Consider the following 14,736-nt stretch of genomic DNA (forward strand, 5'->3'; position numbering starts at 1 on the left):
CTATAAAGTTATCAACGACCTGTCATGCAGGTGTTCGTGGTATCATGAGCCCGATCTAGTTATCTTCGTGAGCATGTATACTCAGGGTTTTTAATGATTCGTTTCTAGTAGCAGTAAGTTAAGTGCTTAAGTACATTCGAGCTTCAACAGTTTTTACGAAAAACAACAACCTTGCACTAAAATGAACGTCCGCAGAGCAAAAAGCTGAATGATTTTCGAATAGAATGAAATACTCTGTAATGTCAACAACTGACTCGTTACCATAATAAGTCATAAACTCAATCAGCTAGCTACAAACTAAGCTAAAAGTTATCTATCTTCCCTAGCTTGCCTGTTTGAGACGGTGATGCTCTGAACTTCGTGGTAGACATCTGGGAGGGAGGTTAACTAATACTGTGCCGTGCAGAAAATAAAGCTATGCTGACTGAGTGGCATACTAAGTGAAATGATATATTTGTGATCGTGTCCTAAAGTTAGTCCAGCATACTACAAGCAAGTGTAGGCTACAGTTAGCTGAAACATTAATTCGGTTAGCATTTAGTACCAAGTTGCCAAGCTAACTAAAATAATTCCAATGCAAAATGACGCGGTATAACAAGTGTGGTCAATTAACCAGCCCCAGTTAATCTGTAGTATAAGACACTTGATTGACACGTCAACACGTGTAGTAAACTACATGTTATACAGAATTGATCATCTAAAGTCCTCGGTTAGCTGGTTGGCTAAGTGCTTGCTGAAGCGAGCTGTCAAGCTAGCCTCTTACATTGATGGAGTCCTTTGTTTTCTAACTAATCAACGAAAATGACAAATAATTGGAATGTCATCACTTCCCTGTAATCCTACTCAGCGGTTATGATATCTTCCGAGTTCTCATTCGCAAGTTTCGATCATACAGCCAAAGCGACATCAAACTAGCTAACTGGCTAAGCACTTGTTTTGTAGTGTTTGGTTTTGATCTGACTGGAGGAGTGGCAAACTGGTGGTAAATGGCCAACTAAAGCCAATCTCGGTGTTCAGAAAAAAACAGAGTAACACTAAGCGCACAAATTGTCGCTGACTAATGGATAGATCGGACTTAATCTGTTTTCCATGACTTGTACTGCGTTTCACTCACTCTTATAACCAGCAAACAGACTGTTTTTCAGCATCACACTTGAATTACTGCTCTGATTTCGAATACACTAAGTACAACATCGATGGTTAAGTAGACTCAACTAAAACAATGAATGAAGTTGACTTGATCGGACTTAAACATATTATGATATACTTGGAACATTAATTATGTACACAACTAAAGCACATTTTTATCTTTTAAATCACGATGACCAATTTATTTGCAGATACAGAAAGCTTCTCTCCAGGTCAGTTAGGTTATTCACCGTTGATAACGGTCAATGTTTTATCTTAATGGGGGCAATTCAATCCCTTGCGTGGTCTGTTTATCACACGACTCAGGTCCAATAACTCATAAACCTCTTGTGATGGTGCATCAAGTCACTTGTCTCACTTAGTAGTTACAGCAACTGAAATTTGTCAGCACATTCCACAAAGTGTACCATGAAAACTGAGACTACAAAAGTGGTTGGTTAATACATTAACAGCAAATCACAAAATTTTGTATTATGCTGTAAAAGTGTTTTTATTGTCTGCAGATAGACAGTCTTAATTCATTCACACTAGGTTCATTCACACTAACTCCTGTCCACTTATATTTTTCTTCCTAATTAAGTGAAAATTACATCCAGGATTACAGAACTGAGGTGGATTTAATTAACAAAGATCTTTAAAGGAGTAACACTAGGCAAAGGGAATGTGTAAAGGAGACCTTTCAATTAGTTTTCCCCATGAAATGTACACAGAATTTTGAAAGTAAAATTTTGTGTAGAGTCTGGTAGTAAACAAGCATCTTATGCTGAAGCCTTCTCCCTGTTATTCTTGGCAAACCATTCATTACTCTTATCCTCAGCTATGGCCTGCAAAGAAAAGACAAACAGAGTTAGAAATTAAAGAGATCAAATATATCTGTTACATATTTTAAATAATTCAACATTCTTGCATTTGCATTAGCATCTGGTCTAATACTGAACTTAGCAGTGGCACTTATCCAACAGACAGCTCCTCATGGCTATATGCTCAGTTTGTATTCTGCTGGTCTTGAAAGTTGCTTTGGATAAAAGCATCTGCTTAATGAATAAATGTAAATGTAAATTACCTTAGTCAGCAAGGCACTGCCATTGGGGTCCATGACAGAGAGCTGTCTAAATGCCTCATCACCCACAAAGCAGATTTCATGACCATCCTGGAACATATGGATGTTTCAGTCAGTAATTCAGTCTATGTTTTCTAATACCTAATATCAGTTCTCTTTACTATACTTCTCATTTCAACAGAATGACTCACAGGATCAGCCAGAATCACCACTTCCACTGTTGCTTTGCCTGGTGTGTCCAAGCTAACCAAGGGAGTAAGAATTGTATGGTTTTCCTTCTTCATAAGGGCTTCAATTTCTGGTAACTGACAGACAAAAAACTCCTTTGAATGCTGCATTCTTCATCTTTCATTATTCAGCTCTGAGGGTAAACATTAATGTGTTCATTCTTAAAAGTAATGTGAAGACACAAAATACACTGAAAATAAACACATTAAAATTTAAGAATATACTGGGTTTTTTTTTTTTTAGTATACCTGTACACGTGGACATGAGAATGCAATCCTCCCGTAGGCTGTTCCATGGTCTACAGAACCTCCAATGTCCTGTAACTCCAGTTTGCACTGTGATAAATAAACCAAGTATTTCAATGTGGACACATTTACTAATGACACGGTACTTCCTTTTCTGCACTACAAATACGTTCCTCCAGAACAATTTCAGAGGTCAGTCTGAGTGACATTGCTCATCACGACAAAACTGACAAGAATAATAGCCATATGAGACCCCTTTAACAAACCTGAGTCTCTGAGAATCCCAAAAGCACTGTTTTCTTTTCCTCATTTTTCTCCATCACTTTCATCCCCAGCAGTGAGGACCAGTAATGGACAGAGCGCTGCAGATCAGACACACCCAAGGACACTTTCTGAACAGGATCTTTTGCCAAAAGCACAGACAAAGAAAGACAAAAGTAAATGGTGAGCTTGTGCTGTCCCAAAGCCATTTGATCCAATAGTTCCTTAAAGAAACCTATTCATGCTTACCAGTCTGTGGTTGCTCTTTGTCAACCAGATAGAACCGGTATCCACCTGGGGCTTCGACCAGGTACAGAGCCTCTCCGACTTCTTTGAGCGGCCAGCCAACTTTCTTAGCATTACTTACAGCCTGACTGGACTGAAGGGTGAGTCCCTGAACACATATGAAAACAAGTTTTAATGTATCCTAAATTTCCCTCAGGATGAATAAAGTATTTATCTGTCTATCTGTCTATCTATCTATCTATGTGACGTATTCTTAGGGCTTGTGCTTTCCCATTGCAAATATTAAAGAAAACTACCATAGTTAAAACAGAGAATACTTATGATGATAAACAGAGGTTGAAAGAATCAGTAAAAGAAAACATATGCAAGTTCACCAGAAAGTCATTTCCAAGCTTGTAATGTCCAACTCCATAATTATATGTTAATTCTGCAACAAAATGATCATCCTCTGCTCCAAACCCAACCATGGTTTTACTCCATTTTCCATCATATGGGCTAAGTAGACAGACAAAAATAAGAGAGAAGTATCAGATATAGCCTGTATTTTTATGAGGTCTTTGGTTTGTGTTTAGTGTCTGGAGGGGAACAGTTGTGATCATTTACCATGGACATAACATAGTGTTACCTACCCATTACAAGTTGCTTTACAACCTTCGTCAAATTCCTCGTGACGCAGAATCTGTGAAACAGCCGTTAAAAACATTCATGTAACTTCGGGCTAGTGGTTATCAGAAGGAAACTGTGCAATTGTGCAATAACTCTATCTTTTCAAGAACATTCCACAATGCATGTATGTAATCAAATTTCTCTTTGAAATTTATTTCAAATGGTTTAGATTTTTGGTCCCATTGGCAAAAATCCGTACCTTCATACCAAGCACATCTCGATAAAAGGTGGCTGTTTTGGTCCTGTCACCCACTTTAAACACAAAATGTAGAGCTCGCCTCAGTGCCATCTTTCCACTTGCAGCTGACGACTGCTGACTGAGTTCACGCGAATTCTGAGCCGATGCGTTAGTCTTGCGATCGTTTACTCTGTTATCGATTACTTCCAGACCAGCGGACAATCACGTCTTTGCATTAGTACCAAGTAACGTTGAGCAATGCCCTGTACATGTTGAAATAAAAGTACGTATTTTAAATGAACAGTAATGATTAAAACCACTTAAAAGAGAAAGGTCACATTTATCTTTTCACTTGTGTGATGGGAGCTTCCAGATTGACCCAAGTGTAGTTTATAGTGGTACAATCCACCGGTTGTGACGACAGAGTGAACAAAATATGGCGGCGTTCATGAGAGGTGTGAGCCACGAGATATTAATTTCTGTAGGGAGAAGTACGTTGTTTAGGAAAGCAGCGCCTACCGCTATAGACTCAAGGAGATATGTCCGTGCTCTCAGACGAAGACCCGTATCGGTGGTGTATCCAGATGGCCAGCGTGAGACATTGCGAAAACCCTATCAGATACTCGATTCTGAGAGTAAACAGTCTAAACATCAACCCAGTACACTTCAGACAGAGAGACAAACGGCGGGCAAAGACATCTTTAAAAAACATGCTCCTCAAAAGGCGTCCACTAAGCACGGGGATAACGCGGCGATAACAGGTGAACATTTGTCTCAGTTTACGGACGAACCGGGATCATTAAAAGAAAAACTCAGTGGTTTGCGAATCGAAAAGGCTCTACCGGGTGACAAGAAATTAGGGTGAGTCCTTGGATGAGCATGACAGGGTTTCAAATCCAGCAGCGATTGCAGAACCCCATAGAACTTTGTATTGTGTATGAACAGAGACACTTCAGGTGCACAGACATCTTTCTTTGATTTGACTTATCAGAGGACCTCGTGCGCTTTTTTTGGAGGGATGCAGTTATTCCTTTCAAACGCTCTGGTGACCGAATAGCAATAAAATGTTTGTGGGCCACGGCCATATACAATTGTACCCTAACGCTTGGCTTGATCTTTATCCCTCCCTGTACTTTTTAGGAAGGTCGTGAGTATTGCTCGTTCAAGGACGTACCGGGAGCAGCAGGGGAAGATATTACTCGAGGGGCGACGTCTTATTTGTGATGCTCTGAACGCCGGAGCCATACCTCAGATCGTGTTCTTCAGTAAAGCAGAACGGCTGTGTGAGCTTCCCATTGAAAAACTGAAACGAGCGTCTCTTGTCAAGGTCAAATTTGAAGACATCAAAATTTGGTCTGATTTGGTCACCCCACAAGGCGTGATAGGTTTGTTATGAAATCATACTCTTAAATGTGCATTCACTGTATTTCACTGTTAGGGAACATTTTTTCAGTGTATCTTGTGCAACTTATACACTCTGTGCTCCCTGACTACTTTTGAGTGCAGCTATTTATAGGCTTTTTGTAAAGATTACAAAGTCATATGGATTCATAGCCGTGGTGCAATACTTGTTATTGTATACTCTCAGAGACAGCCTGACTTCTGACTCATATTTAGATATTGTGTTTGTTGTGAAATTGTTTTGCTGTAAACCTGTGTTTAAAATAAAAATGATGATTTGCTTGCTTTTATTCTTAGCAATATTTTCCAAACCCGATACATCTCGGTTGGAGTTTCCCAAGGATCTCCGTCTTCAGACAGTCCCTTTGTCACTGATCTGTGATAACATCCGTGACCCTGGGAATCTGGGGACGATTTTGCGATGTGCTGCAGCTGCTGGCTGTGATAGAGTGCTTCTCACTAAGGGTATGTGCAGCTGTTACTGGAGCCGTAGGACCATAATAGACAGTCTGTTACTTCAGAACTTCCACACGTTTCCTTTAGAACCAGCAGTTTTTGATTGTAATCTCTGAGTTTCGTCCCTGCCTTTAGGATGCGTGGATGCCTGGGAACCAAAAGTGCTGCGAGCCGCGATGGGTGCCCACTTCCGTCTCCCCATCTTTCCCAGTTTGTCCTGGGATGATATTCCAGAACACTTACCGGCGGCAGTGACGGTTCACGTAGCGGATAACTGCAGCAGCTCACAGAGGGCCGAAGAAACAGAGACCCCATCTAAGAGAGTCCTAAAACCAAGTGATTTGGGATGGGTTAGCAACAGGCCAAACAGTAAACAGAGACACTTTGAGGAGATGGACTCAGACTCCGATGATGAGTTTGACGACTCAGATGTTGAGGATAATGTGAGTAAATTTTCTTTTCCCCGCGTGGAGCCCAAACTGTACCTTGAAAGCTGGATTCAGAAAAACACTGCACTAGTCATTGGTGGCGAGACACATGGACTCAGCCTGGAAGCTCTCCAGCTAGCCGAGAAAACAGACGGTAGACGACTCTTTGTTCCTGTGGCTTTGGGAATGGACAGTTTAAACTCTGCCATGGCTGCCAGTATTCTGTTGTTTGAGGGTAGAAGGCAGCTATTGAGTCCTGGCAGAAGAGAAAAATCTAAAATACATTGAAAATTGCCTTTATATAAACACCAAAAAACCTTGCATGTACAGTATATGTTTTATTTTGCCGGTTGTAAACCTTTAGATCCAGCTGCCATAAATGATATTGTTCACAACATTCCCCTATGTTTTGTGTCTCTAAGGTTACAATGTTGTTATCCAAACCTCAGTGATGTCATTAAAGTGTACTGCAGCTGTGGCTTAGAAATATGATTTCCTTCCTGTCTGATGCCAGCTCCTTTTCTCCCAGTTTCCTCTGTGAGGACTGACTCAACATGCCATTGTTAAACCTATTACTCATTGCTGGTGAAAAGTCAGTATCAAAGAGACTGCAGTGAAAAGCCTTTTGTTTCAGGAACATAAAAGGGATACTTGTTTTCAAATTTACACAATTTTTCACGTACTGCACTGGAAGTAACAGAACTAATTTTTAATTATATTTTTTGAAGATATTTAACTGGAGTTCGGTCAGCTTCACTTATCGGAACAGTTTGTGAACTGGTACCATTGCTAATTAATGGAGGGGGTCAAGCCTTTTCATCTCAGATGAAAAATATGACTGAGAAGAGTATAAAGTGTAGGTGGATGATCTACTGCACTGAAAGTATGTGAGAAACTAGGTAAATTTGAAATTACAGGCACCCTTTAAAGCTTTCTTATAACTAACTCATAATAGAATAACTAATACAACGCAGCTCAGAAACCTTCTTCCGTCATATATAAAGCAGCTATCAACAGTTCTTCAGCATATCTGCTTTATATTTATGAAATCTCTTTAGACTGTGAAAACACTTAGTGTTATGCAGAACAAACCAGAAGGTGGCGCTTAAACACACATAAGGCCAATAGATCAGTGTAGAAGTAGGTTGAGCAATGGGGTTAAGAACAAAAACAGACGAGGAAGCTTGACACTGATTTTAATAGCTTGTTAGGTCATCAAAAACCCAACCAGACAGACAGAAACTGCGCACTCTACTTTCCTACATTTAGTAAGGAAGGTTTCTATTAAATGCTATTTTTGTGCCTTCAAAAAAATATCTTTTTCAACAGATGGGACCTTCACAGAAAATCCACTTAAACCTTGTGATGTTGGAAATGCAGACAGTGATGATGACTGACAGGAGATCATTTTCAGTCATATTACACTACCATTACATCAAATGTCCACAAGAAAGGGGCAAAAATCCATTCAAGAACAAAAAGAGTCAACATCATAAAAAAAAAAAAACAGCAATGCAAATAGCAGACAATTATGTGTTATGAGTTTTTTAAAAAAAGAAAAGAAAAAAAAAGTCTTTTCCATGTATGTATATTTGGCAGCACCTTTAAGGAAGGAGGTACATTCTAATATGACAGAGTAAAAAAAAAAAAAAAAAAAAAAAGCTACATAAACAGGATTATGAGAAATGTCTGCACAGCATTCTCATAAAATACAGCTATCGCGCTAAATTGGTTTCAATTATTTTTATTCTTGTTTAAAGAGAGAATCGAAAAAAAAAAAAAAGGCAGTCAAACGGATAAAAGCATTAAAGAGGCAAGAGCAACATCTGAGATTCAAGTCCACTGGGTCTTTTCTAGGATTTGATCTAGTCAAGAAATTATAACAATGGAGGGTAACAAAAAAAAAGATGCCAAAAAGCAACTTTAACTCTGCATTTCATTTAACCGTAAGGAGTTGAAGTCAATGCAAGGCACCACAGGGGAGCAGAGGGCTCCGTGAATGGGGGGGGGAGGAGAAGGCAGAGGGTTGGGGGGTATTTAAAAAAAAAAGAAAAAAAAAAGCTGAAATGTCAGTAAAAAGTGAGTCTTCTCTTTAACAGTCTGACAGGAGGAGGAGGAGCGGAGACCGGGGGGGGGGGGGAGAAAAAGAGGACAAAGCGGGGTGAGGGTGTTAGGTGACCAGGGGTCTGATGGAGATCCAAAAGGATTTTTTTCATTGTTCAGGGGCTCCTCTTCGTTCTAAATAGGTTCTGGTTTGAGTTTCTCGGCCAAAAAGTCGCCCACGAACTGCTCCACCACGGCTGGCGTGATCTCTTCCACGTCACGCACGTATTTGGCCCGGGCGGACATGTCTAAAATGGTGAGCAGTGGCGCTGCCTCGGGAAGGTTAGTGTAATCACGCAGGGAGTCGCTCATGTCGTCCTGGGAACAAACAGACAGACAACGGTCATCGGCTGAGGAGCGAAGAAAAACAAACTGAACCAAGCATGTGACCAGTTTATACTGCATGGCCCCCGAAAAATCATCACCATGAGCTACAGCTTCATAAAGAACGCTAAAAACGAACCTGTTCAGATGAACTGAGTTTAGAGTTGATGGTGAGTATTAAATAACAGAATGCAAACAAAATGGACTTAAGTCTCTGATGACAGACTAGATGTTTTTTCCTCATTTTGAAATTCACAATTACGCAAACGCAATTTGTCAAAGGAGGACTGTTGCTACGACGTGCCGCGATCAAAGGCCAACTACGCCGTACGAAAAGATCCGCAAACATCTGTGCATACCTAACCGCGAGAGAGAGAGAGGGAGAGAGAGAGCGAGCAGCCTCTCATTAGAGATAGTGTGGTTGTTAAGGATGGAGAAATCTTTCTTCTTCTCCTCACCCAGCAGACTTGCCTGCCCGATGAGCTGTACTTCCCCTCAGGCACCCTGCTGAGGTGGGGCCTCTGGTGAGTCAGGAGGGACTCCAGAGGGGGTAGAAAAACATCCCTACCCTTAATGTAACTGGGGGGGGGGGGGATACAAGACCAGAAACGCTCAGAGTCAAATCACGGTGTGTTTGAGCAGTGAACGTGTGTGTCTGTGTTGGAGGGGAGTAGAGCCAGTGTAGTCTACACCCTTATTACGGTGGTGGAGAATTTATAAACAGGGGGTCTAGCAAAGCTGGAGGGTAAAGTCATTTCACATTTCCTGTATTTTATGTCTTTAACGGCCCCCCACCCCCCCACCCCACCAAGCTTGACCTATGATCCTTTAACAACTCAGAGTTACGGCCCTGTAATCCCAAGAAACAATTGAATGTGAAACCTCCGAAACACATGGCTGGACTCCCACTGGGAGGCAGCAATTAATTATGCCGTAAGAATCAGCGAATAAAACAGTAATGGTCTGGTGAGAATGTTTATGGTGGTATTTCAATTTTGTTACACTGTCAGAGGCAGATATTTCTCACAAGCTGCTCCATGTACAACCCCCAAAGTCGAGGCGTGACTCTCTTAAAAACATGCATTTCTTGATTTATGAAAAGTTGCACTTCCTTTCGCTGTCAGAATTGGGTCTTGCCAGCAAAAACTGACAAGCCATCTCTCACTTCCAAATGACAAGATGATCCTATTTCCCGCCTATGTAATCCCTCAGAGTAAGGGAGACTTGGAAGGGATTGTGGAGAGCTTCATATGGAAAGGATTATTTAAAAATACACAGATACCTCTTACGGCCACAAGGTGGCAGTGAAACAAAGGCTTGAGGTTTTCCCAGTGAAATCTCAGTTTGTTCATTCCATCTCAGTGTTGATTCCAATTAAACTATGAGCTAGTCTGCAGAGCAGTAAATGGATTAAACCGCACAATCAGATCTCAGGGCCTTAAAGAAGTGCTTTGCTGTTTTTACTACCTAAAAAGGACAAGAATGCCAACAGAGAGTTTGTGACCTCAACTTGCTACAAAACTGCTTGCAGATGGAATGGTAGTGCGGTGCCTAAGCCAAGAAAGTTCAATGCTCACAGATCGAAAAACTTTTCATACTTTCTATCACTACACAACAAAGGCAAATGCCCTCTTTTGTTTAAATTCTCTCGTGTAGTTTAAAAAAAAAAAAAAAAGAGTGAATATTCCGAAACCAGTCCATCTCAAACAGGAAAAATCTGGCAGTGATACAGTAATGGAACACAGCACAGTCGCTGACTTTGTACTTCCTGCAATCTCGTACAGAGAGAAAATGAGCGGACAGTGGAGCGAGGCTCGATATCGCTCCTAATCGTTTCCTTTCCCCCCCCCCCGACGGAGGAAATGCACGGTATCGTCCAATTAGAGCCAGAGAGATGCAGCATTGCTCCAATACAAGTTAAGAAAAAAAAAAAACCAACACTATACAGATGTTAAAAGAAAGAGGTATTAAAATCTGCCACATCACTTTGTATTTGTGACTGCTCTCCCTGCCAGATTAGACTTTGGGGGCGGGGGAAAGGGGGGGGGTTAGAGGTTGTGCACTTTTAGAGACGGACCAAAGAGAGACAAATAGAATCTGTCACCGCCGCCCTTAGAGGCTTGAAGATATCGGCAGATTACATCTCTCCGGCCGTCTGCCTTTTCTCGCTTCCAAGTCATGCATCTTCTTTTGTGTTGCAGCTAACCTTGTGCAAACTGCTTTGTTTTTTTTTTTCCAAGGAGCAGCCATTTCAGCAGAGGAGCATACACACACACACACACACACACGCCCCCCCCGACCGCCTCTAGCACAGACCTGCACAAAAAAGACAAAAGGCCAGCCTGCCACTGCCTCCAGTCACCGGTGTGATAAGAACCGGCATGTTTACCATATCGTGACGGCTGCACAATGTCAGGTTTATTTTGCCTATTGTGTTACTGTTGCATTCCACAGATGCAGGCCACCTGATAAGGTCGGCAAAGATAAGAAAGATCCTATTGGCTGGCTCATCAGGCTAGGCTCGAGTTGATTGGTCGGTTTGGAGAAGCTACGGATTCTACCCCTTGTGAAATTCAGGAACCAATTGGATCTTTAGCAGTGAAATCACTTCCTAAATGACGAGGCATGCTTATAGCATACCAAGAATCAGGCAACAAAGGTACAAACACATCTTACAGGGAAAATCACAGTAAATTACAAAGAGGCATTTGTTGAATTTTTAAGGATTAGAGAGGTAAGCCCTGTTGAAATACTGTCAAATATTCAAATCAAACTGACAATTTGGTCAAAATGAAAGTATCTTCAGTACATATGTTCTTATTTGTCCAGAGTGCAGTCATAGCCTGGAGAATCTAAAGGTTACGATTAGGGAAACAGGAATGAGAGAGCAGTGAGACACTCATTATGACGGGTCTCGGATTGCGAGAATTCGATTAGAGATTTTTTTCAACGCACTTTTACTGAAAGAGCCATGACTGAACATAACTCGAAAGGGGGGGGGGGGGGTGGTGAAAAATTCCTATTGCAACAAAATTCAATACCATCTTTACCACTTCTGAATAAATTCAAATCTCTTTCTAGTGAAAACAGCTGTTTTTTTTTTGTTGTTTTTTTATTTCATCCTCATTTTCTTCGGAATTCGGAGCTTTTATTTGGCATGAGATAATCCTCACACAGAAACCGCTGGAGTCTAAGTGACGGAGGATTACACACCCCTCTTTCAATTTCGCTTCCGGCCATCTAACACTGTCGATCTAGGATGTATCAGTGCAAAGAGAGACAGTACTTTCAGAATGGGAACCTAAGGGTGAAACCTGACTGAAGGGGCAGTGAATCTGATCCACTGAGACCATTGTGTGTGTGTGTTAGTGTGTCACTGATACTGACGCTATCGAGCAGGTCTGCCCCATGAGTGCATGCACATTCACTCTCTCTCTCTGTGAGCTATTGGCTGTTCCCTGGAAGAACCAGAATTTCCACCCTGTTCTCAGAGTCCAAGACTGAACACAGCCCTGACCAATGCAATGTTTCTTCAAACCATCACGTGTAAAACAGAAAGTCTAAAATTTTTAAGAGTTGCAGATTTTTTAAAAGTCATGTAAAAAGTTTCAAAAAGGCAAAAACCACAAGTTCAATTAAGCCACAAGAATAAAAACCAGCTGACAAAATAAAAAAGACAGAGAATTTGGTTTAGGACTTGGCGCTGTGGTGCTTTATGCTTGTGTACTCTGATTCTTTGAGTGTCTGGGGCTGGTGTTTCAGGGGTGGGGAGGCTATAGAGATCCAGACTTGGAACACATGTACAAGGCCTGTCTGATAGTGAAACCCACAACACAATCCAGTGACAGGGCATCCGGTTATACTCAGATAGACAGAGACAGACAGGCAGAGAGACAGAGAGTACGTGTGTGTGTGTGTGTGAGTGTGTATGTGAGAGAGAGAGAAAGGGAGAGAGGGAGAGAGTGTGTGTTTGTGTGAGTGAGAGTGAGAGAGAGACAGGGAAAGTGTGTGTGTGAGAGAGAGAGAGAGAGAGAGGGAGTGAGAGGGAGTGAGAGTGAGGGGGAGAGAGAGAGAGAGAGAGAGAGAGAGAGGGAGAGAGTGTGTGTTTGTGTGAGTGAAAGAGGGAGAGAGAGAGAGGGAGAGTGTGTGTGTGTGTGTGTGTAAGAGAGAGAGAGAGAGAGAGAGAGAGAGAGAGGGAGAGTGTGTGTGTGTGTGTAAGAGAGAGAGAGAGAGAGAGACAGGGAAAGTGAGTGTGTGAGAGAGAGAGAGAGGGAGAGAGTGTGTGTTTGTGTGAGTGAAAGAGAGAGAGAGAGAGAGTGTGTGTGTGTGTGTGTGTGTAAGAGAGAGAGAGAGAGAGAGAGAGAGAGAGGGAGAGAGTGAGAGGGAGAGTGTGTGAGAGAGGAAGGGGAGAACAGAGAGTCAGACAGGAGCAGCTACTCTGGTAATTATGACTGCTACTGCTGACTTCACAAGCTTGGGAAAGGTCACAAGAAAAAAAAAACAAGAGATAGCACGAGTTAAGAAAACGCTCTGTTATTCCTTCCACTAGGAGGGCAGATACAGAAGATGAAGTGGCGATTGGGGAGTGTGAGGAGAACAGCTGTTCTGGTACTGTCCTGCCGGCTCTAGTGACGGTGGGAGATGGAGGGAGAGACACGAGAAGAGAGAGGGGAAAACTCCCAGTAGAGTAAACAGCTGTAGAACATGTGTGTGTGCCCTCCAATGCAGGGACCTCCTATTTACTCCTTTTCAATCTCAGTGAGTATAAGCACACCCTCCAGAAGATTATGTTACATGTATTAATACAAGGAGATGGCTTATCGAAACAGCATATTAAAAAACAGGGGAAACCTGAGGAAGGAGGAAGAGACATGAAACTTGGTCCTTTTCATTAGGCCAATCCAGTCATGTCTCTCACACACACACACAGATACACACACACCTCTCCAGCCACGAAGAACAGCAATGGTGACTCCTCCTCCTTGGCCTTGAACTTGGCCATGATCTTTTCAGCGATTGGCTGGATTAGCTCCTTCGCCGGTTCCAACTCTCCCTCTTCCTCTGCGTCTGGTGTACAGAAACACACACACACGCACACGCACGCACGCACACACACACAGACACACACACACAAAAACAACTGTATGAAGTAAAACACAAGAGGGGAGTGGAAGAGTGTAAAACTAGCAAGGGAGGAACTCGAAAACAGGACACGGAGCAGAGGAGCTGGGGGGGGGGGGGTGGCGGGGGGCAAGAGAGGATGCAGGAGTCAAGGGAAGGAGAGGGTCTAAAACATATGAACAGATGGTTTTTGAATGTAACCTGGTCTAAAACTGAACTTTCTCTTCTTACAGTGGCCTCTCTCACTCTCTCTGAAAACATGTGAGCAGAATGATCCAACCCTGTGACCCAGCAGAACATCATACAGTCTACACACACACACACACACGCATGGCCAAACATCATACAGTCCACACACACACACACACACACACACACACACACACACACACACACAGGGCCGCCAAAAACACTCCAAACCCATGCTGTGCTCACCCACAAACAGCACCAGACAGGGGCCCTCATGCAGCTGCACAGCGTTGGACTCGCTGAGCTCCAGGACGGGTCGCGGGTGCCAGGGGAAGAGCCGACACTCTGGGTCATTCAGCACCTCCACCCGGCCTTGCCTCGTGATCATGTGACCCTCTGTGTCCAGCAGGATCAGTGTGGGGATACCTGGAAAAGGTCAGAGGCAAAGATTTCAGTTGTTAGTGGAAACCTACAGGTTAAAAAGAACATATTTCTCAGTAAGCGCCATGTCATTCTTATCTATTCTCTCTCCTCAGGCTAATTATGATGTTAACTGACATTAACGTCCACGAGTCTGAAAACTCCCCGGTTTCCATCGTTCCTTTATCAGGTCTCAGAACACGACTTGACAAAGTGCCAAGTTCTCTTCTGTAACAAAACCCTAATGGTTAGAGTCTCCAT

General features: G+C 42.5%; 3 protein-coding genes across 3 annotated transcripts in view; 1 reads left to right on the plus strand and 2 right to left on the minus strand.

The window, feature by feature from the left end:
• Positions 1-1,747: 1,747 nt before the first annotated feature.
• glod4 (glyoxalase domain containing 4) lies at positions 1,748-4,157 on the minus strand. Its single transcript, XM_030777261.1, has 9 exons — positions 4,055-4,157; positions 3,819-3,868; positions 3,564-3,684; positions 3,193-3,337; positions 2,949-3,085; positions 2,686-2,772; positions 2,401-2,514; positions 2,213-2,299; positions 1,748-1,973 (listed from the first exon to the last, which is right to left on the minus strand). Exons 1-9 carry the CDS (start codon positions 4,142-4,144, stop codon positions 1,908-1,910), a joined length of 897 nt encoding a protein of 298 aa, XP_030633121.1. The 5' UTR covers positions 4,145-4,157; the 3' UTR covers positions 1,748-1,907.
• Positions 4,158-4,469: 312 nt separating this feature from the next.
• mrm3a (mitochondrial rRNA methyltransferase 3a) lies at positions 4,470-6,621 on the plus strand. The gene is made up of 4 exons (XM_030778056.1): positions 4,470-4,894; positions 5,174-5,418; positions 5,732-5,899; positions 6,026-6,621. Exons 1-4 carry the CDS (start codon positions 4,470-4,472, stop codon positions 6,604-6,606), a joined length of 1,419 nt encoding a protein of 472 aa, XP_030633916.1. The 3' UTR covers positions 6,607-6,621.
• A 1,906-nt stretch (positions 6,622-8,527) lies between these two features.
• The window catches only part of nxn (nucleoredoxin), a 45,950-nt gene continuing 39,741 nt past the window's right edge, over positions 8,528-14,736 (minus strand). Inside the window, exons 6-8 of the mRNA XM_030776888.1 lie at positions 14,302-14,481; positions 13,688-13,812; positions 8,528-8,739 (exon numbers count right to left, since the gene is read on the minus strand). Coding sequence (XP_030632748.1) covers positions 8,557-8,739; positions 13,688-13,812; positions 14,302-14,481 — 488 coding nt within the window. The 3' untranslated portion in view covers positions 8,528-8,556. The remainder of the gene's footprint in view (positions 8,740-13,687; positions 13,813-14,301; positions 14,482-14,736) is intronic.

This window comes from Chanos chanos, chromosome 6 (assembly GCF_902362185.1).
Source record: "Chanos chanos chromosome 6, fChaCha1.1, whole genome shotgun sequence".
NCBI lineage: Eukaryota > Metazoa > Chordata > Actinopteri > Gonorynchiformes > Chanidae > Chanos > Chanos chanos.